General features: G+C 42.7%; 1 protein-coding gene across 1 annotated transcript; it reads left to right on the top strand.

Moving 5' to 3' along the window:
• Nucleotides 1-2,998: 2,998 nt before the first annotated feature.
• On the top strand, nt 2,999-21,396 carry LOC144600064 (uncharacterized). The gene is made up of 5 exons (XM_078411434.1): nt 2,999-3,377; nt 4,544-4,620; nt 7,015-7,117; nt 9,735-9,778; nt 21,167-21,396. The coding sequence occupies exons 1-5, from the start codon at nt 2,999-3,001 to the stop codon at nt 21,287-21,289; spliced, it is 726 nt and encodes a 241-aa protein (XP_078267560.1). The 3' UTR covers nt 21,290-21,396.
• Nucleotides 21,397-22,013: the final 617 nt, after the last annotated feature.

Raw genomic sequence — 22,013 nt, 5'->3', positions numbered from 1 at the left:
GGTTGTAGCAGCGGGCAACCCGCCCGCTGATTGGCTGGAGCAGACGACAAACTGTTCGTAGATTGGTTGGAGACGATGCTGCCTTCCGATTGGTTGGAGCAGACGCCAAACTGCCCGCTGATTGGTTGGGGCACATAGGAAGCATTCAGATGGGGAGTTGTGTAGGAAAATAACTGCAGATGCTGGTACAAATCGAAGGTATCACAAAATGCTGGAGTAACTTTAGACGAGAAAACAGACGGGATGACGGGAGCTCAGCGACGGTGCCCCCGTGCGCTGGAGCATCTGAGGAGAGAAGGAATGGGTGACGTTTCAGAAAAGCATGTCGACTACTTGCGATTCCTATGGTGGCCAGATGGTGATGCACAACAAGACCTCGTTGAATACTGGATGAAGGTACATCTCTTTGGAGCAGTGTCATCACCAAGTTGTGCAAACTTCGCATTGAGGAAAACCACCAAGGACAATAAAGCTCACTTTCCAGAAGAAGTGACAAACACAATAAAGCGCAATTTCTATGTGGATGATTGTTTAAAATCCATGTCTACGGAACAGGAGGCAATTCAAATGGTAAAACATCTAATTTCCCTCTGCAACAAGGGAGGATTCATGCTATCGAAATGGATCAGCAACAGCCGTGCTGTATTGAAAATCATTCCATTAGATAACAGAGCCTAGGGGACCCCGGAGTTGGATTTGAACAAAGACAATCTGCCTATGGAGAGAGCACTGGGATTGCACTGGTGCATCGAAACAGATGCGTTCAAGTTCAGAATTTCGATTCAGGAGCGACCATGTACAAGACGGGACATGCTGTCCGTGATTGGTTTTATTTATGACCCTTTGGGTTTTCTTGCACCATTTACACTACCAGAAAAGTTAATTTTTTAGGATCTCTGGAAGAAGAAACTTGGATGGGATGAGAGTATAACGTAAATCTTCTCTCAGCGATGGACAGAATGGTTAGTAGATCTCAACAAGATCTCGGAGTTCAGTGTATAGTTCGGAGTTCCAAGAGATCTCGGAGTGTATAAAGCCTACAAACTTTGGTCGAATCAAATATGCACAGCTGCACCACTTTTCTGACGCAAGTGAGAGTGGTTACTGTACTGTTTCATATCTAAGACTGGAAAATTATAACAATGAAGTACATGTTGCATTCTTAATGGGAAAGGCGAGAGTGGCACCATTGAAGCAAATGACGATTCCCAGAATGGAGCTTACAGCCGCAGTCTTAGCTGTCAGAATTGACATATTACTGCAAAAAGAACTGCAGTTTAAGCTGGAGGAATCTACCTTCTGGACTGATGGCATGACAGTGCTTAAGTACATCAACAATGAAAACAAACACTTCCTAACATTTGTTGCAAACAGGATCTCTTTCGTAAGGGATGCTACTAAAGTATCACAGAAATATGTTAATACCAAGGAAAATCCTGCAGATGATGCCTCTAGAAGATTAACAGCAGACCGCTTCTTAAGCAGTATACAATGGACTTTTAGTCCCCCATGGGATCCCATCACGGCAGTGCTTGGGAACGATTGATCCGCATGGTTCGAAATGTGCTGCGCTCGTTCTTAAACAACTAGTTCTGGACGATGAAGGATTGCAAACTTTATTTTGTAAAATTGAAGCAATTTTGAATGATCGACCCATTACCAAGAGTTCTGATGATCCATGTGACCTGGAAGCACTTTCACCAAATCACATTCTTCTGTTGAAAACCAAGCCAATGCTACCACCTGAGCTCTTTGTGACGGTAGATTTGTATATTAGATGCAGATGGAGACAGGTACAATAAATGACAGACCTTTTTTGGAAATGGTGGACACAAGAATATTTGTCTCTCATCCAAGAATGTCAACGATGGTTGAGAGTAAGAAGAAATTTTATTACAGGTGATATCATTTTGGTGGTTGATTCTACTGCACCACAAGGTTCTTGGTGGATGGGCAGGATACTGGAGATCATGCCAGACATTAAAGGTTTTGTGCATACTGTATGACTTCAGACTAAGGACAACATCTTGGTAAGACAATATCTTGGTAACCAAGATATGTCTGCTTCTAGAAGGTGAAGGAGAAGTTTGAAGAATCACTAAAGAAGTCTGAATGCCAATATATAAAGCATATTACTTTTGTTTTTGATATATGTTGCTTTTATAGCTCATTTTAATATCTATTGGTAATTGCTTCGCTATATACGTAGAACAATTAGGGGCCGGTGTGTAGGAGCCATTTACGCTTAAATTAGTTACTGTCATTATATTATGGCCATATTTAATATTTCTAGTTTCTGTTTTTTTTTGCATGCTTGTGGGAGTAATTTGATACGAAATGGGGAGTGTCTACATCTGAGGAGGCTAGCTAGCCACAGAGATTGGGGGTCAGTTTAGTCTCGGAGGATGGAGTGAACACAGTTTTTTCCCACGACCACACAGTAACTACCACACAGTCTCGACTGTATTGTTTGAAGAAGAAACAGTTGATAAGAACGAAAGCCTATGAATTATTCTTTTGATTTGTGCTACTTTAATAAAGACCAATTAATCAAGAAATAGCGTTTGGAAGATTTGTTTCTGCTATATCGGAGTGCGGTGTGTGCGTAAGCTCCACCACATCCCCGACCAGTAATGGCTATCGAAGTTGGACTTTGAGAAGGTATAGAAACAGCCATTACATAATCTATATATTTTCTAGATTAATAATATATATTAATACATAAATAATTATACACAATTAATTTTCAATGTGATTAAAAATCGCAAATATTCAGGGCTTAGATTTATAAAGCTCATACTTACACTAGTCTCATTCGTTTGGTTTTTAGAATGGAAACCATTGCTCCTGCAAAAAGAGTACTGTCTCACATGCTTGGACCAAATGCATGGAGGACAATTGGGCGCGCGCTCGCGTGGGTCGGGTTTGGGCGGGAATTGCTGCACGCGGCGGGGCGGTTGTCATCTCGCGGCCGGAGCGGGCTTCCATTCGGCGGGGAATGGCGGAGCCCGGGCAGCTGGAGGTAAAGGCGAGCAGGAAGAAAGCCTTCAGTGCCGTGTACGTGAACCGCTTCGGCAAACACGTCTCCGGCTCGGTTATCGAGTTAGCGGGCAAGAGCCCGAGGCAAGCGGAGAAGCGGCGAGCCGATGCCCGGACGCCGGGGGCTGTGCGCTCGCCAGGGGGAAGCGCAGCTCCAGTGGCAGCGGCCGGCGCGAAGAAGCCTCCTCTGAAGACCGCCGTCAAAAGCCGCAGTCGCTCCACACTGGCCTCTTTCAAGCCGCCGGAATCCGTTAAGAGTCCCGTGCTGTTGCCAGGACAAGCTGACGTGGAAATACAAATACAAAATAGTGGGCTCTCGGCCAAGAATGGTACTGCTGGTAAGCAGTAGGCATCAGTCACTCAATTTGATGCCTCCATCGAATAATCCACCTTCTGAATGGGAGCCGAACGTGCGCTATTTTTTTAATTAATTTACGCATTGAAGTAGTTGCGAAGGCCTGCGTTTACTGCGCATCTTAATGGCCCACATGGTTGCAAGTATGTTTATATTGTCTTGAAAGCCCCAAGATTTAGAGCCAATGATAGAAATATAGAAAATAAGTGCAGGAGTAGGCCACTTGGCCCTTTGAGCCAACAGCGCCATTCAATGTGATCATGGCTGATCATCCACAATCTGTACCCCGTTCCTGCCTTCTCACCATATCCCTTGATTCTTCCAGCCTAAATGGCTCTATCTAACTCTCTTTTGAATACATCCAGTGAATCGGCCTCCACTGCCTTCTGGGGCAAAGAATTCTACAAATTCAAAACTCTGGGTGAAAAAGGTTTTTCTCCTCTCAGTTCTAAATGGCCTACCTCTTATTTCTAAAACTGTGACTCCTGGTTCTGGACTCTCCCAACATCGGGAACATCCTGCATCTAGCTTGCCCAATCCCTTAATAATTTTAGATGTTTCCATAAGATCCCCTCTCATCTCTCTAAATTCCAGTGAATGCAAGCCCCAGTCGTTCTATTCTTTCATCATATGACAAAGCCGCCATCCCGGGAATTAACCTCATGAACCTGCGCTGTAGAAGGGTCTCGACCCGAAACGTCACATATTCCTTCTCTCCAGCGAATGCTGCCTGACCCGCTGAGTTACTCCAGCATTTTGTGTCTACCTTCACATTTATATTTATTGTGTAATTGGCTGCTCGTGTAAGTTGGGATAGATTGTATGGAGCATACAATTATGATTTGGCATAGGCAAAAATTCAATTTTTCTTGCAGGTAATGTCAGTGGTTTATTTATAGACTAACTCTGCAATCGGGAAAGAAACACAATTTTTTTCTATGTATTTCATTCTTTTTCTGAAATTTCAAACAGCTGGGAGAATATCACAACTAGGTTAATCTTGATGTTGAAAAATTATTAATCTAAACACAGAATATTTGCCATTATATTGCTTTCAGTAGTCAATATGGATGCTAAATATGGTCAACAAAAATTTCATATAAAATTGCTTAATTCCCCATGTATAATATGTGCATTTATGCGTTGCAGGGAAGGCTGATGTATTTAAATTTCCTGTATCTGTCGACAGTGATGCTACAAATGGGAAGAAGAGGAACAATAATACAGTAAGTAATCTATCAACCTTTGGAAGAAAAGAGTTGCATTGTATTATTCTTATTTTGCATAATTATGCAATTGACCACAAAAATGGATTTTGTCTTAATGTTCATTTGCATACATTTGCCTTCTGAACCTGAACTTCATTGTGATCTCTTAAGCTTACTTGAAAATTTGTACATTCATTCAAATAGTTCAAAACAATTGCCTTGAATTGGAAATAGATTATTGATAATTATTTTGAATTGAACCCATGACTAATTTTTTTGGTTTATGGCATGCATTGCTTTTAACATTTACTCCCCCCCCCAAATACATGCAGACGACATCAAAAACTCCAACACGCATACGTTACCATCTGGCCAGCTCCTTTCCATTCACCAAGTTATGCTCACTGGTGCCCTGGTTCCTGTGCTTCCTTCCATTCTTTGAAACCGCAATTCCCGTACTCACTTGAATCTTTCCACATTCACTGGAAATTTTATTATTTTACTGTGCAACGTTAAGAAACGAGTGTGTTGGAATATTAATAGAAAACATTCAAAAGTTTGGAAAACCTGCAATTTTGGCATCTCCATAGCCTCAAATATGCTGAATTAATGAGGTTGAACTCTGCTTTGAAGTTGTCAAAGAATGCGTATAGGTTCTGCCAATCTTGCAGACTTATAACCTTTTTAGATATAATAATAATAATAATAATGCATTACATTTATATAGCGCTTTTCAAACACTCAAAGACGCTTTACAGGGATTACTAGAACGTAGAGAAGTAAATAAATAGATAAATAAGTAAACGAATAGAAAAAGGAGACAGAAGGTGAGGTGACGGTCAGTGGTTGAAGGCAGTGCTGAACAGGTGAGACTTCAGTGATGTTTTGAATGTGGTGAGTGAGGAGGAGTCTCTGACGGTTTGGGGTAGTGAGTTCCATAGGGTGGGAGCAGCGATGGAGAAAGCCCTGTCCCCCCAGGATCTGAGTTTGGTCCGGATGGGGGGGGGGGGGGGGGGGGACAGGAGATTGGCAGCAGCAGAGCGGAGGGTGCAGGTGGGAGTGTGCCTGTGGAGGAGGTCAGTCAGGTAGGATGGGGCCAGGTTATGGAGGGCTTTGTAGGTCATGAGGAGGATTTTGTACTGGATTCTCTGGGGGATGGGGAGCCAGTGGAGCTTGTAAAGGACGGGGGTGATATGGTCACGGATCAGGGAGTGGGTGAGTAGACGGGCAGCGGAGTTTTGAATGTATTGAAGTTTACTGATGATTTTTGATAACATAACATAACATAACAACACTTTATTGTCACTCGGCTTTTTACACCGAACGAAATTTCAGCAGTCACACAAAACACAGCAAAAAAGAAAAGAACACAGGACACCCGACCCCAACACAAACATCCATCACAGTGACTCCAAACACCCCCTCACTGTGATGGAGGCAACAAAACTTCCCCTCTCTTCCCCCCGAGGCAAACGACACGCACAGCCCCCGCAAGGGGATGGAAGGCCCCGCGGCCGAGCCGCCCCGGGCACCGAAACGTACCGTGGCCGCACCGGGCGATGTTAAGTCCAGCGGCCGAGCCGCACCGGGCACTGAAACGTCCCGCGGCCGAGCCGCACCGGGCACTGAAACATCCCGCGGCCGAGCCGCGCTGGCGATGTTAAGTCCAGCGGCCAAGCCGCGCCGGGCACTGAAACGTCCCGCGGCCGAGCCGCACCGGGCACCGAAACGTCCCGCGGCCAAGCCGCGCTGGCGATGTTAAGTCCAGCGGCCAAGCCGCGCCGGGCACTGAAACATCCTGCGGCCGAGCTGCACCGGGCACTGAAACGTCCCGCGGCCGAGCCGCACCGGGCACTGAAACGTCCCGCGGCCGCACCGGGCGATGTTAAGTCCAGCGGCCGAGCCGCACCGGGCACTGAAACGTCCCGCGGCCGAGCCGCACCGGGCACTGAAACATCCCGCGGCCGAGCCGCGCTGGCGATGTTAAGTCCAGCGGCCAAGCCGCGCCGGGCACTGAAACGTCCCGCGGCCGCACCGGGCGATGTTAAGTCCAGCGGCCGAGCCGCACCGGGAACTGAAACGTCCCGCGGCCGAGCCGCGCCGGCGATGTTAAGTCCCGCAGCCGAGCCGCGCCGGGCGATGGAAGGCCCCGCGGGCGAGCTGCGCCCCGGGGAAGAGACCTAATAAAAGAAAGGTTTTCCCCCACCCCCACCCCACCCCACCCCCCCCACCACACATACACAACCAAAAACAGAAACAAAAACCATCCCAACACCGACACAAACAAAAAAAAAGAAAAAAAGACAACAGACTGCCAGAGAGCCGCAGCCGTTAGGCGCAGCCAACTCCTCCCATATGATTTATGAATTCAATATATTAACATGTTAAATAATGTTTTATTTATTTGTATAGTTTGGCAAGAAACGTGAAGTTTTCAGAGTCATTTACAAAATGCTGCATGAAAATGAAAACCTTCGGACGCGGTTGCTGAACTCAAGCCACAATAGCACAGTGGGTCTGTATCAACATTTTTGGGCACTCAATGCATTGGTAGATAATGGTAATTAATTTCAAAAAGGGGAATGTCATGCACTGATTTATATTATGATCGTGACCTTAGAATCGTGGATGTTATCTGTAACCGAACTACTGGGTGGTTACTCTTTAGCAGTAAAGTTTGGTGGTCCAGTAGAATATAAATTGGGTATCTTAGTGGTTATGGCCAATGTTCGTAAAACAAATGCTGGTTTAGAAATATTTTAGCTACTTATTATTCCCCTGCTACAGAATCCATTCGAGAGTAGAGGACAGCAATTTCAGAAAGAACGTAAATTATCAGTATGATTATATTCATACACCAGGTATTGTGTGGTCTCTATTATATTTTAAAATTTATTCTCTGTAACTGTAAACCATGCTTTGAAATTAACCCAAGATGTAAAAGTGGCTTTTCATAATTTCTGTCAGCAAGATCTCTCATTGTACTTTGAGAATATCCACAGAATAAGATGGAATTCTTGGCAGATGTGGGGTTAGTATGGATTAAGTTCCTTACATTCAGTTCCATTGAAATTGGAGAATCGATACACCCACATTTAATTCCATCACCTGTATTATTCTGACAATCAAAGACTGGATTTAGGAGATTTTTGCAGAAGATTGGTGAGTTGTTGAAGGTGTTTGCCAGAATTTGGAGCCTGTAATGGGGTGCGTAACCAAAGACTGAAGCTTAGATTTAGAGTTTAGGTCCTTGGGAGAGGGAGAATGATAGTTCTGGACCTGGTACAGAGCTGCACGGTGGTGCAAATTGTGCAGTGTTTGTGAGGGAAACAGATGAGATCCTTTTGCAACTGCTTTGACTTAGTGGACTGGTCCATATTCAAGAACTCAGCAGCCAACCTAAATGAGTGTGCCACTGCTATCACTGACTTGATCTGTGAGCATGTAGAGGAATGTATGCCAAAGAAGACAATATGAGTGTTCCCTAACCAGAAACCTTGGATGCTTGGACCTGCATGCAGGACTATTTGAAGATATCTTTAACCTCTCCCTACTCCATTCTGAATTTCGTACATGATTTAAGAAGACTACTATCATCCAAAGAAATGCAAGGTAGCGTGCCTTAATGACGACTGTTCAGTTCAGACATCTGCTACGATGAAGTGCATGTCATAGCGACATTAACTCCAGCTTCCCAGATAGCTTTGATCTACCACAGTTCGCCTAAAGCAGGCACCATCTCCTTAGTTTCCTACATTCATCATTGGATCAGCAAAATTACCAGGACACCTACGTCATACTCCTGTTTATTGACTGTATTTCCATCTTCAACCTCGTTATCCCAACCAAACTCATCTCCAAACTCCTTGACCAAGGAGACATCCCCCTCTGTAATTGGATACTTGACTTCTGGATCCATAAACCACATTCACCTTGTTTCAGTGCACATGAGAATATTAAACCAGTACCAATACCAGGCTTGGGAGGTTGGAGTCAGGTTTAATTGGTATGTCTTGGAGGTAAGGGGGTAATATAATGCAGGTAATTCACAAATAATATATGGTAACTATCTGAGTAAGATTTTCGTTATTGGTCTGAGATCTGCTGAAGTAGACTCCCTTTAAATGAGCATTGCTTTGAAAACAGATTTTGCAGATTGCCCAGATGTTGGATTCAGCTCACAACAATGGGGCCTAATTTTCAAGGCAATGCTTCAAAAGACGGTTGCACAGGGAATGAAATTGCATCAGTTGTACAAGGGTAAATTATGGTTGGAAGCACCCAGTGGAACATCTGGATATGATTATAAATTGCACACATTATACACAATTAATTTGGAACTGTAAAGATTAACTGTAACTGCTTCTGTCTTAAAGTCTGAGCAAACTTTAACAACACATAACACCCCATTAAAAGAATTTTTAACTGGAATGACAGAAGACATTTGGAATATAATTACAACATTTATTCAACTGAACTTGCTTGATTCTTGCCTATCATGGAATGGAACGTTTTACATTTTAAAATTGGGCAGATTAGGAATAATGAAAACATAGTCCTAAAGATTTACCTTTTTGTTTTGATGCAAGAACTTGCAGTAAATAACATACAACCAATGAGACATTTTTCAACATTGAATGCAAGTGGACTTTTGAAATTTGGTGAATATTCCAGCAATTTCAGCAGCTGGCTTTAACACATTAAATTCTTTATTTAATGTAGGTTACCTGATTGCCACTGTTTAGTCTCCTCTTCTGGAAAATTAAATTACAGATTAAGATATTGAAATGATTGGTGGTTCAGTGGTACTATAATTGACAGTTAATGTTAAGATAATGCATGAGTTTCCTGGACTTCCTGAAACACCTTTAAAATCAATGTAGCTTGTAGTAAAGATTCTAATCTCATCATTGGCAACGATATATATTGAAGCCAAAAATATTAATAAAAAATAACTCATTGTTAAAAGATAAAATACAAACTGATTAGTTGTTATTTTGACTGAAGAATTTAAGATGTATATGATCACAATCTATACTAAAACATTCTGTGAGTAGTTAATTACCTTAATTATATTTAAATATTGTGGTTTTAAAATATTCAATTTCTTCCTTGTTTCATTGTAATTGCAGATGTGCCAACAATTACAAATAACAAGGATTTTGCTACAGCCTTGGTGAGTTTTGTGAAAGTTTTTAGAAAGCAGGTGTCCATCAATTGTTTCCTGAACTATTTCCAAAATAACCAAGTCAAGTCAAGTCAAGTCAATTTATTTGTATAGCACATTTAAAAACAACCCACGTTGACCAAAGTGCTGCACATCTGACTAGGAAAAAAAGAAACATACAGTGGCAGGCAGCCAAACACAACGGCGCGGCCATCTTGAACAAAATGTTAATTCAATCACCCACAGTCCAACAATAAAAGCACTAAACAGGCACCCAAATTACCCAACCCCAAAAACCCCCCAAAACACAGTCCAACAATAGAAGCATTAAATAGGCATTCAAATCACACACCCTAAAACCCCCAAAAACACAGTCCAACAATAAAAACATCAAACAGGCACTCAAACCACCCAACCCCCAAAAAAACACACAAAAAAGAAACATCCATCAAAGAAACATCCATCACAGTGAGTCTCCTCCAGTCCTCTCTCTCCTCACTGTGATGGAAGGCCACAATGTCTTTCCCTTCTCCCGCTGTGCCTCGCCCGCAGCCAGGTTGTTGTGGTTGCAGGCCGCACCGGACGGTCCACAGCGGGCCAAGCCCAAGGCGCGTCGCGTCGCAGCCGCTCCCGCAGCCTCCGAAGACGGCCGGCTCCGCCGATGATAAGTCCGATCCGGGGCGGGCGAACACGCTGTCGCTGTCGCTGCCGCTGTTGTTGCACGTCGGGGCGGTCGTGGCTCCCGACATTGAAACCCCTGCCCAGCAGAGAAATATCCCGCGGCCATCCTAGGCCGCGTCGGACGGTGAAATGTCCGCGCCCCATGCCCCGCGATCCGGGGCGGGCGAACACGCTGCCGCTGCCGGAGCTCCCGATGTCAGGCATCCACGCGGCCCGAACCTAAGGCGAGTCGCAGCCGCACCCGCAGCCTCCGAAGACGGCCGGCTCCGGTGATGGTAAGTCCGATCCGCGGGCTCTGCAAACCAGAGCCCTGGAGGCCGACAGCTCCAGGAGTTGGGCCGATGGTAGGCCGCAGCAGGAACGGAGACACGGCCCAGAAAACAAAGGTCGGGTCTCCGTTCTGAAGGGACACATATTTATAGTGTTACAGTTTCCCCCTCCCCCCCACATACACACATAGTAAACAAACACAAAAACACCACATCACAACTACAATTAAGACCAAACAAACCAACAAAAACACAAAGACAAATGGACCGCAGGTGAGCGGCAGCTGCTAGGGCAGTGCCGCCATTTTGTTCCAGGAAGGCAGATATTTGTTGTTGGTCTTTACTGCACACCAACTCCAGGAGAAATGTATGTGGCCTTTTTTCACATGCAAAAGGTTTTTACCTCTAAATGAAAGGGGCAGTGGAGCATCCTTTAAAAATTTGGCTGTATGCAGCCATTTGCTTCTATGTTGCACCAGCTTCATGAAGGCCTGCAAATTGTAATCTTAATCAAAAGACAGGCAACATATCATTTTTCATTGCAACCTGTTGAAAACTGGACAATATCATTGCCCACACACTTTCATTTTTTTTTCATTGCAGTGCTGCACTTGCAGCTAATCTACTGGGCAAATTAAAAACAGTTCAGTTCATGTTTCCTCTCCATATCCAAGGCCATTTCATCTTCAGTCGTTGAGTTGGGGTATGTGATAATACCATGGTTGTTGCAAGTCTAGTAATCCAGAGATCTGGATCAAACATACGGGGTCAAAAGTTAAAATCCTACTTTGGCAGCTGTGAAATTTAAATTTGATCAGTGATCTGTGAGTGGGGAAAAAACAACCAGTTTTAGTGATGATGACAATGAAAACAATTGGATTGTCATTTCAAATTTAACAGATTCACTATTGGCCTTCAAGGGAGGAAATGCAGCTCTATAAGACTAGTTGGTCTGCACTTGGAGTAATGCACGCAGTTCTGGTCACCCCATTGCAGGAAAGAAGTGGAGGCTTTGGAGAGAGTGCAGTGGAGGTTTACCCGAATGCTGCCTGGATTAGAGTGGTTTTAAAAACAAGGTGAGGTTGGATAAACTTGGATTGTTTTCTCTGGAATGTCATAGGTGGTGGAAAGACTTGATAGAAGTATGTAAAATTATGAGAGGCATAGATAGTGTAGACAACCAGAACCTTTTTCCCAGGATGCAAATTTCCAACACGAGAGGACATAGCTATAAATTGAGAAGGGAAAGTTTAATAGAGATATGTGGGGTAGTTTTTTTTACAGAGTGGTGGGGGCCAGGAACACATTGCTCGTGGTGGTGGTGGAGGCAGATACAGAGGTGTTTAAGAGGCTTTTAGATAGGCAAATGGAAGTCTAAGGGATAGAGAGGTATGCATCATGTATGGGCCGATGAGATCAGTTTATCATGTTTGGCACAAACGTGGGCTGAAGGGCCTGTTCCCGTGCTGTGCTGTTCTATGGTCTAAATCTATCATATTTACACAGTCTGGCCAACATATGACTCGAGAACATTCAATATCTACATACTAAAAATCTAATTTGTTTGTTTGTTTGTTCCTGAACTACAGCCAAAATGGTACACGATAGCGCAACAATTTTAGGCCCACCTTACTCACCGTCATCCCTTTGGTGTTAATGGAAGAAGTTTCATTGAAATCGGTGTTATATTTTTAAAGTTATTCACATTTTAAAGTTTAAATCTATCTCCGAGGGAGGGAGGATAAGGGGGGTTGAGGGGGGTGGAGTGAGGGGGAGGGGGAGGGGGAGGAGGAGGAGGGAGAGGGGAGGGAGGGGAGGGAGGAGAGGGTACTGCACTAATGCAAGAGAGGTTTGGGCCCATTGTGTCCACTTAGTCTAGTAATTGATAAAAATGCCCTCTGCTGTGGCCTAATAAAAACTCCATTGATGTACCATGACTACTGCATTCAAACAAGAAGGATAGCTGGCAAAGTTGTTCCGAGAGCAAACAACCCTTATCACAAACAACCAGTAACAAAAATGTGAGAGCTGTCCCACTGATTAGTGAATCAGTAATCACAGTTCCTGGATGTATCTTTTGACAATGGCAGATGTAGTGGGACAGTGGTTACAGGTGGAAGGGAGTAGTGCTTAAAATCTTTAAAATTGATTCCAGGCCTCGAGGTCTCTTGGCATGAAGTCTTATGATTACTACCTCTTTCAGTTGATGAATTCATGTTTTCCATACTCAAAAACAATCGAAAGAAGCAGTGAAATTCCTCTACATCTATTCTGGGCCTTTGCTATTTTCATGTTCATCACTTGGACAGTTTTCATAGCACCATCACTGGCCAAGCTAGCAAAGTACTGTAGAATATAACTGCTGGAGTCAGCCTGCGAATAATAGTGAAAAAACCTACTTGATCTCATTCTCGCCTCTCGATGCATGACAGATGGATGTATCCATGGAAGAAATGAACATTGCACATTCCATATGGGGATATGATGTGGTACTACATTTGTGCAATATGGGTTAGATTTGTATCTGACAGCTCAACACTTGGCATCCATGAGGTGCTATAGAATATCAGCATCAGCAGAAGTGTACAGTACTGCAATTTGTATCCCTCACTTTACCAGTCCTATTGACCTAGATGATAAGCTCTTGTTCATTGAGTACAGATGGACACATTGGGAGCATCTCTGAGCCTATCTAAAAATGATGAGGTGTCAATCTAGTGAGGCTGCAATGTAAAACTATATACATGCGAGACAGATTAGAACAGAGCTAACTGATCTCAGTAAACATTTCAGATCAATTCTGCCACAAGGTGGTGCTGGAGAGTGACATTCTACATGAAGATCCTCCGAAAGCAGTTTGAACAGCCTCTTATGATCAGTTCCCCTTGTTAGTTATTTTCAGCACTGGCAAAGCCATTGGCTGCAAGTTGAAATCTGGTGCAATCTCTGAAACAGATCTTTACTGGATGAGCTGACTGCCTTTATGCCTTTTTTTAACATGCAAACAAAAGTGGACAGTTAAGTGTCAAATGGGAAAATAAGCTTTCAAGGAGATCTCCATTCTCAACAATGGCAAGGTCTAACAAACGAGTGTTGAATAAAAGACTTGGGCATTCGCAACCAAGTTCAATCAGAAGTTCGACTGGATGATCCATCGTGGCTTGCCTTTGAGATTAATCGTAACTGCCATGTGACAGCTCTACTGAAGACAGCTTCCATCACTTCAGTGGCAATTGCAAGTACTCCTTATTGACTGGTAAACATTCGAATTGAATCTACATATTTTTGTAAATAGGGCAAACCAGGACAATATTAATTCCATATTGTTGGATAGATGCTAGTGTTATAACTCTACTAGAAAAGCGCAGCTTGGGGTACTCCAATTTCTGGAGTGCAGCTCTTCAATACAACAACTAGGATGTTGTCTGGCCCCATGGCTTTTGCTGCACCAAGTGCTCCCAGTCATTACATGATAACAATGGATTGAATCAAATTCGCGATTTGTAATGGTGGGGATCTCAAAGGCAAGCCACGATGGACCATCCACTCGGCACTTCTGATTGAACTTGGTTGGGAATGACCAAGTACGATTAATCTCACCATTGTTCAGTTTGTGTTTCGCCAGGACCATCCCGCTGCAGACTTCATTGCAGTCTTAGTCCAAAGCTTGAATAAAAAGCTTCACAGCATTTGATGAGTTATAGGACCACTATTTAGTAAAATTGAACAAAAGGCATTTTCTCAATTCTGTCCTCACTCATACATTGGTAGCATTACTTTGAGACCTAGGCTTCTTCCGTTAAGATGCTCCTTGATGTTACTTTAACAAAATGTTCTGACAGTCCGACTTTAACATCAGTCTGAAGAAGGGTCTCGACCCGAAACGTCGCCCATTCCTTCTCTCCTGAGATGCTGCCTGACCTGCTGAGTTACTCCATCATTTTGTGAAATAAAAAAATATTGTACCAGCGTCTGCAGTTATTTTCTAACATTTAACAAAATGTTTGGTTATTTGCAGTATTTCCTTATTGGCTTCTGTCAAATTTTGTTTGATTTTACTTTGAAATGCCTTCGGACATCCTAGTATGTTAAATGTGCTTTATGTCTTATAGAAACATATAAAATTATAAAAGGACTGGACAAGCTAGATACAGGAAAAATGTTCCCAATGTTGGGCGAGTCCAGAACCAGGGGCCACAGTCTTAGAATAAAGGGGAGGCCATTTAAAACTGAGGTGAGAAGAAACTTTTTCACCCAGAGAGTTGTGAATTTGTAGAATTCTCTACCACAGAGGGCAGTGGAAGCCAAATCACTGGATGGATTTAAGAGAGAGTTAGATAGAGCTCTAGGGGCTAGTGGAATCAAGGGATATGGGAAGAAGGCAGGCATGGGTTATTGATAGGGGACGATCAGCCATGATCACAATGAATGGCGGTGCTGGCTCGAAGGGCCGAATGGCCTCCTCCTGCACCTATTTTCTATGTTTCTATGTATGTTGATACTGTGAGGGGGTTATGTCCATGGTGGTAAGAAGGTATTTAGGATTAGGACATTAAAAATGTAAGGATAGGGGAGGGTGGCACTTTGGAAATATTGTGGAACTGAGAAAAAATCTGGATAAGGAGGTGACTGATTGCCATGGATAGATTTCGTTTCAAACGTCAGGTAACGCTGCTGAAATGTGAAAGGTTGCATTTCAAAGAAACCTTGTGTTGTAAAACATTGCATCATAACGACAATTGTGGTATCAATGGGGAAAGGGGATTAGGAGCTAGAACCAGTGTCAGACTTACAACAACCAAGTCACTTTTCCTGCAGGATTTTCAAAAATAATAGAATTTTCAGTAGAAATAAGTTTTATTTTTCTTACAACAAGCTAACTTAAGTTTGTATGTTACATTACTTCATAGTGTCAATAAAAGTAATTGCTTGTCAATTTCAATGTCTACCAGTGGTTAAAGTATCAACTGTGTTCTTAAAAGGCCATGGTGTCTGATTACTCCAGAAGTTACATAGTTTTGTTCCCCCAATAACCATCTCTCTATCTCTCTTAAAAACTCTCAGTTTGTTTGTGTTTATGTGTGTACCATGCCCTCTACACAGCCAAAACGGTACAGGACAGCGCGACAATTCTAGGCCCACCCTACTCGCCATTCCCCTGCGTTGTGAATAAACCAACTTTTGTTACTTTAAAAAAAGAATTTACCTAATAAACTTTAATAAATGCGCTCCCCCCTCCCCCGGAAGGACCGGCACCCGTCCCGGTGTGCCCTACGCCTGATCTTCCTCCCATGGTGCAGCGTGCTGCAGAGGCGGCGGTAGAGGGTCTAACAAGATGGCCACCGCTCACAGCAGGAGAAATGGGGCTGAGGTCAGTGCCTTCTCCCTGTCCACTCTCGCCAACCCACGGCCCCGGGAGACGCTCCCCGCCCGGCAACCAGTCCATGCCGTCATCACCTTTCCCCGCCGCAGATTGCAGCCAAGCTGCAAGAGACACTTTGGCTCGACGAAGGAGAGGCCCGCAGGAGAAATGGGGCCGAGGTCAGTGCCTTTTCCCTGTCCCCCCTTGCCCGCACACGGCCACGGGGGCACTCCCCACCCGGCAATGGCTCCACGGTTGGGCCGAGGGGGGGGGGGGGGGCAGAGGGAGGGAGGGGGAATTGCGGGGATGGGGCGAGCAGGGAGAGGGAGAGGGGGAGGGAAGCGAGGATCGGGGAGGGTTGAGGGAAAGGGGAGGGGGTGCTGCACTAATGCAGGAGAGATTTGGACCCAATGGGTCCACTTGGTCTAGTACTGTTTATATCAAAGACCCCTTTTTTTCTGTCCATCAATTTCCAAAGAAACTTTTAAGTGGTTCTTTTGTTTCTGATGAAAATCACATTATTATCAAATCATCGTAAATAGTGCAAATAGGGTTTCCTAATTCATCACTTGTCTTGAATCCAATTTGAGTAATGGAAATGTGTGTTGTAACAGAACTACCCTGTATTTATGCTTTCTACTCTGATTTTCCATTACAAATGTAAAACCAATTTGAAAGGACCATCTGCTTAATTATTTGCAAATATTGTTCTCCAACCACCTGCTCGAAGTATGGTATCATTGAGATAATAGAAGAAAATACAGTAATATCCAGGGTTTGGATTGGAAATGTATTTCCCTTGGGATATTTGTTAGCTGTCTTTGGTGTGCTCTTTTTAACTTGAACTGTCAGATCGGAACCAGAGGATGGAAACTTAAAATTACAAGCCTTAAGAAAAACCAAAGGGTGAAGGAAACATCCGGAGGAATCTGGAAATGAACAGCAAGCTCCCATTAACAAAAGCCGAAAATGTGTTACTTGGCTCTGGAAAATATCTGGTCATGGATAATAAAAATATATTTGAAAGGGCATTGCAGTTCCTCATTTGCAGTTGACAGATGATCACCACTGAGGCTGTGAATTTATTTGTGGAGATACAATACTGAATAGATATTCCATTTGATTAACTTTTTGCACTGGGGATTGTTTATGCAGAATTTTCCCTTGGGATATGGTGAGAAACGTTTTATGCTCTTTTCTGTTAATGTCAAATCTGCTGAGTGATCTTTCATTGTTCCCTGGAGCCTTCTGCCTCTGCAATACTCTTGAGTTCTATTTCTTGATTTTCTTGTACAGATAGAGACAGTTTTAATTTCTGTCCGTTTCTTTTATCAGAGCAAATATTTAGAAATATTTTTTTTTTTTTTAATATAGGATGCCACTCCTTTTGGATGGGTGTAGAAATTACAAAGTTCCGTATTTTCAAGGATTTGCCATTTAGTTGAACATTCATTTTGATGCGATGCTCATTTGACATGAAAACAAAAGCTGCTTTTATTTGGGAGCGAAACATTTAATTTTTGTTTTGTAACAGATATATTGTGATCTTAAGTTCTTGCAATAGATTCAATAATTAATCTCAATATTAAGATGAATAAAATATTTATAATAATATGTGAAATTAAATGTATTTAATTAAAGCAATGTCTGGCAAGGCAGTGTACATAAATAGTTTCAGATTACTAATAAATAAAATAAAAAAGTTGTTTTGATTTAATTTGATGTAATTCTCATGTACCAGAAGTTGTCAGAACTTTATGCTTTTTATTATCAATCTTTGTTGGGGTACAGTATTGAGTAAAATGGGTGGTAATGCCGATATTCTCAAATTTGATTAAGCAAACTGCATTTAAATTGTACAAAGAAACTAGTCATTATCTGATGATGTCTCGTCTTCTATTTTTTTTCAGGCAATTCTCTAACCAAATAGTTATCCACATACCTGAACAACAATAATCGTTGTGGGAGCCATTTGTGTTTATTAGCTATCTTAGCATATTATATTATTTTGAATCCTGCTGCATTATTTTTGGACACTTGGGGGTTGACATGAGATGAATACATATGTGGGCATATGTGCATATATGGACTAGGAGGAGCCAAATATATCACTCATGGAGCATAATTCTTACAATATACTGGCAACTTCGAGCCTTTCCATCGAGTCGCCCTCTTTAGTCACCACTTCACGAAAGTAAATGTAGTATTTGGTACAGGGATTGTTTTATTTTGAAAACCTGAACGAAAAACTGCATAATGATTAGGGTCTTTATCTGCGCTAATCTGACTAACGGAGATTGGAAACTTCGAAAGCCTTCGCACAGGAATTAAGTTCAGCATTAAGCTTTATTGGAAAAGCTGTTTTTCAGACGTTGTATTGGGAAGCTGCTACTGAAAAACTTTGGAAATGCTGAGAACAAAGAAATGACCTTGAGCATCGCAAGATATCAGTTGTTTTTAATTCTTGTGATAGATACGACTTTATGTCAACACGTCTTAAAGGGACAGTGACGTACAAGTATGTCTGTGGTTAGATCTGATGTTCAGCCACAAAGTGGCGACATCAGAATGGATTCCCAAGGGGAAAATGGGGTTTCTTCATTTTGTGGAACTTCAAAGTTCTCTTATGTCTTGAAATAGGTTGCAACCCTGAAAAGCCAGCGTGGGCGTGGGAGAAGAAGAAAAACAGAAGAAATGACAGTTGAAAATAAAAGAAAAACAACTGAGAAGAAAGAAAGAATGTTTGTACTCGATATAAACAAGCTACCCGTTAATGCAAGCCACGAAAGAGCTAATGAAATCAAGTAAAAATGTAAATGAAGTACAATTCAACATGATTCGATGTAACCATGTTAATGATGAAATTGATGAAGAATACGAAGAATTGAAACAGCTGAGAAGACACAAGGAACAGCTGAGAAGACACAAGGGGAGCCATTCTTACAATATATTAGCAATATATTATACAACATTCTTACAATTCTTACAATATATTAGTCATGGAGCACATTTCTTACAATATAATGGGAACTTCGAGCCTTTCCATGGAGTTGTCTCCTTTCGTCACCACTTCACGAAAGGAGTGGAGTGATCATTCTTGACGCAAACAACAACAGAGAGATCTTCACGACATTTCAGTTTAATTAGTCGTTTATTGAAGTAGTAATACAAACATTAGTATTTCGCCTGTCATAGACTTGGTAAGAATTGTTTCTAGCCAAGCTCCCCTTGTGTCTGAAGCATTACGTTAGTGCATTCCCAATTATACTCCTAATTCTGGCTCCCAGTCCATATATGCACATATGCCCATATATGTATTCATCTCACGACAACCCCAAGTGTCCAAAAATAATACAGCAGGATACAAAATAATATAATATGCTAAGATAGCTAATAAACACATGGCTCCTACAATAGTTAATTATAAATGTAACTGTAGGTGTTGGACAGATTAGTAAATAATAGCCTGTTTTGGAGAAAATGTTATGTTTCCTTACAGCAATGGTGGGCTGGGTGGAGCAGATGTACTTCATCCAGCCTAGTAAACTTTTACCGCACCTGCAGGCTGTCATTGTTATTCCAATTTCTAGGCTGCTGTTCCTACATTGATGCAACTCTACCAAATGAGCCTTTTGCACCGTTTTGAACTGGCAAACAAAGTTCTATCAAATAGTGACCTCCAATGTCCTATAGATAGCAGAAGCCTGATCTTCTGTCATGAGGGTAAACTCTTAGGAAGCAGCCAGCTTGTTTGGAATCCCTGCATGGTTTCTGAACTTATGCTCCAGTCAACTGGCCACAGTCTTTGACAAGACCTTTTATCTCTCACTTCAACACTATTATCTCCATCTACTTTAAGGAAAGATCCATAATTTTCAGTCCTCAAGAAAAGTAAGGTGACCTGTCTCAATGACTACTGCCTGGTAGCTCAAACATTGATTTTAAGAAAGTGCTTTGAATAATTGGTAATGGCCCACATTTATGCCAATCTAGACCCCTTTAAATTTGCAGTAAAAACCCCCCATCTACCATGGATGTCATCTCTCTTGCACTTAATTGAACTCTGGATCAGCTTAACAATAACATTCAGAATACTACTCATTGAAGACAGCTCAGCCTTAAACAACCATAATCTGAATAAAGCTCATCATTAAACTGCTGGAGCTTGGCCTGAGCAATGAGATCGCCATCTGCAACTGGGTTCTGAACTTAATGACTGGCAGACCTCTGTTGGTTAGAATTGTTCAGACCATTTACACCTTGACCCTCAATACTGGTGCCCATTAAGACTGTGTGCAGTCCCCTGCTGTACCCCCTGAACACCCATGACTGTGCGGCCAAATGAAGTGCCATCTTGATCTTTAGGCTTGACAATCTCTTTGTTCGTCAATTCAACAATAGTGATGAGCTGGAGCGCAGGAAAGTGATCAACAACCTTTATTATGGTGTGAGAACAACAACTTAACGTTAACAAGCCAAAATAATTAGTTGTTGACCTGAGGATGTAGGGTGTGGGGGGTGGTGAAAATAATCCTGTCCTCATCAACAATGCTACTGTAGAAATGGGCAACAGCTTCAAATTCTTAGACATCCATAACACCAGCAACCTTTCCTTGTCCCTTCAATGATACAATGATCAACAAAATAAATCAGCGTATTCATTTTCTTAAATGTCTGAGAGGATATGGCATGCCCACAAAGATTGAACTTCCACATAACGTGATCCATCTAATAGCAACTAATGGCAACTGCTCTGTTCTTGATCACTTGAACCTGCAGAGAGGTGAACACAGCCCAGTCCATCCCAGGCTTTTCACTTTCATCTAGACCAGATGCACTCCAAAGACGTACAGGTATGTAGGTTAATTGGCTGGGTAAATGTAAAAATTGTCCCTAGTGGGTGTAGGATAGTGTTAATGTACGGGGATCACTGGGTGGCACGGACTTGGAGGGCCGTAAAGGCCTGTTTCCGGCTGTATATATATGATATGATATGATATGATGGTGCAATGCATCAGGATGCTGGAAGTATCATTAAGGATGTGTGCCACCCTGACCATTCCTTTTTTCTCTTCTGTCTTCTAGGTGAATATTCAGGCACTTGAAAACCTAGATGTCCAAATTTCAGAACAGCTTCCACCCCACCGCTATCAGACTCCTAAACCAATCACCCTTTTTACATTCACTTCCATGTACTTGTACTGTTGACTCTGGTTATTCCATTACAATATACCCTTGTTTTAACAGACCTCTTCATGATGGATTTTAGTTATAGCTGATGGACCTGCTGACGCCATCGCAGTTCACACTGCCTACCCAGGTTGGCTTCGGAAGCTGAGGCTTCCAAAGCCAACCCTGGCTCGCAAGGTGCACCAGCGAGCCCTACTTCACTCATAGCACAGTACTGTAAATAACGTATTGTGAGTCAGAAATTCTCTGGCCTCTAACCCTCTTTTCCCCATTGACACAATTGTCTTCATAACACGACTTTCTGGAGCACCAGGTTTCTTAGGAATGCAACTAATGCACTACGGCAGAATTATCGATGATAGGTTCTAATCTAGAACCTTTCCATAGGGTTGATTCCCATGAAGCGAATCTGCAGCACAAGAACTTTCCTTTGGCCCATGATGCCAAGTTAAGGTAATCTCTACCTGCATGTTGTTCATATCCTTTCATTGCAGCCTCTTAAACACCACTGCTGCATCTGCTTCCACTACTACCCCATCTCATATGTTCGAGGCACTCACCACTCTGTAATAAATCTTGCTGGGACTGGTTTTGTGTTCTATGACACCACTAACCTCTGCCTTCTATAGGTAGGCCAGGCCACTGAGTATCCCTTGCATCTTCATCTTCTGGATCAGCCTAACATGAGGAACTTTAACAAATTCCTTACCAAACTCTGTAGACAACCTCCACTGCTCTATTC

This window comes from Rhinoraja longicauda, chromosome 14, assembly GCF_053455715.1.
Source record: "Rhinoraja longicauda isolate Sanriku21f chromosome 14, sRhiLon1.1, whole genome shotgun sequence".
Lineage (NCBI taxonomy): Eukaryota > Metazoa > Chordata > Chondrichthyes > Rajiformes > Arhynchobatidae > Rhinoraja > Rhinoraja longicauda.
Note: the sequence above shows the minus strand (reverse complement) of the source record. Positions and strands in the feature narration are given on the sequence as shown.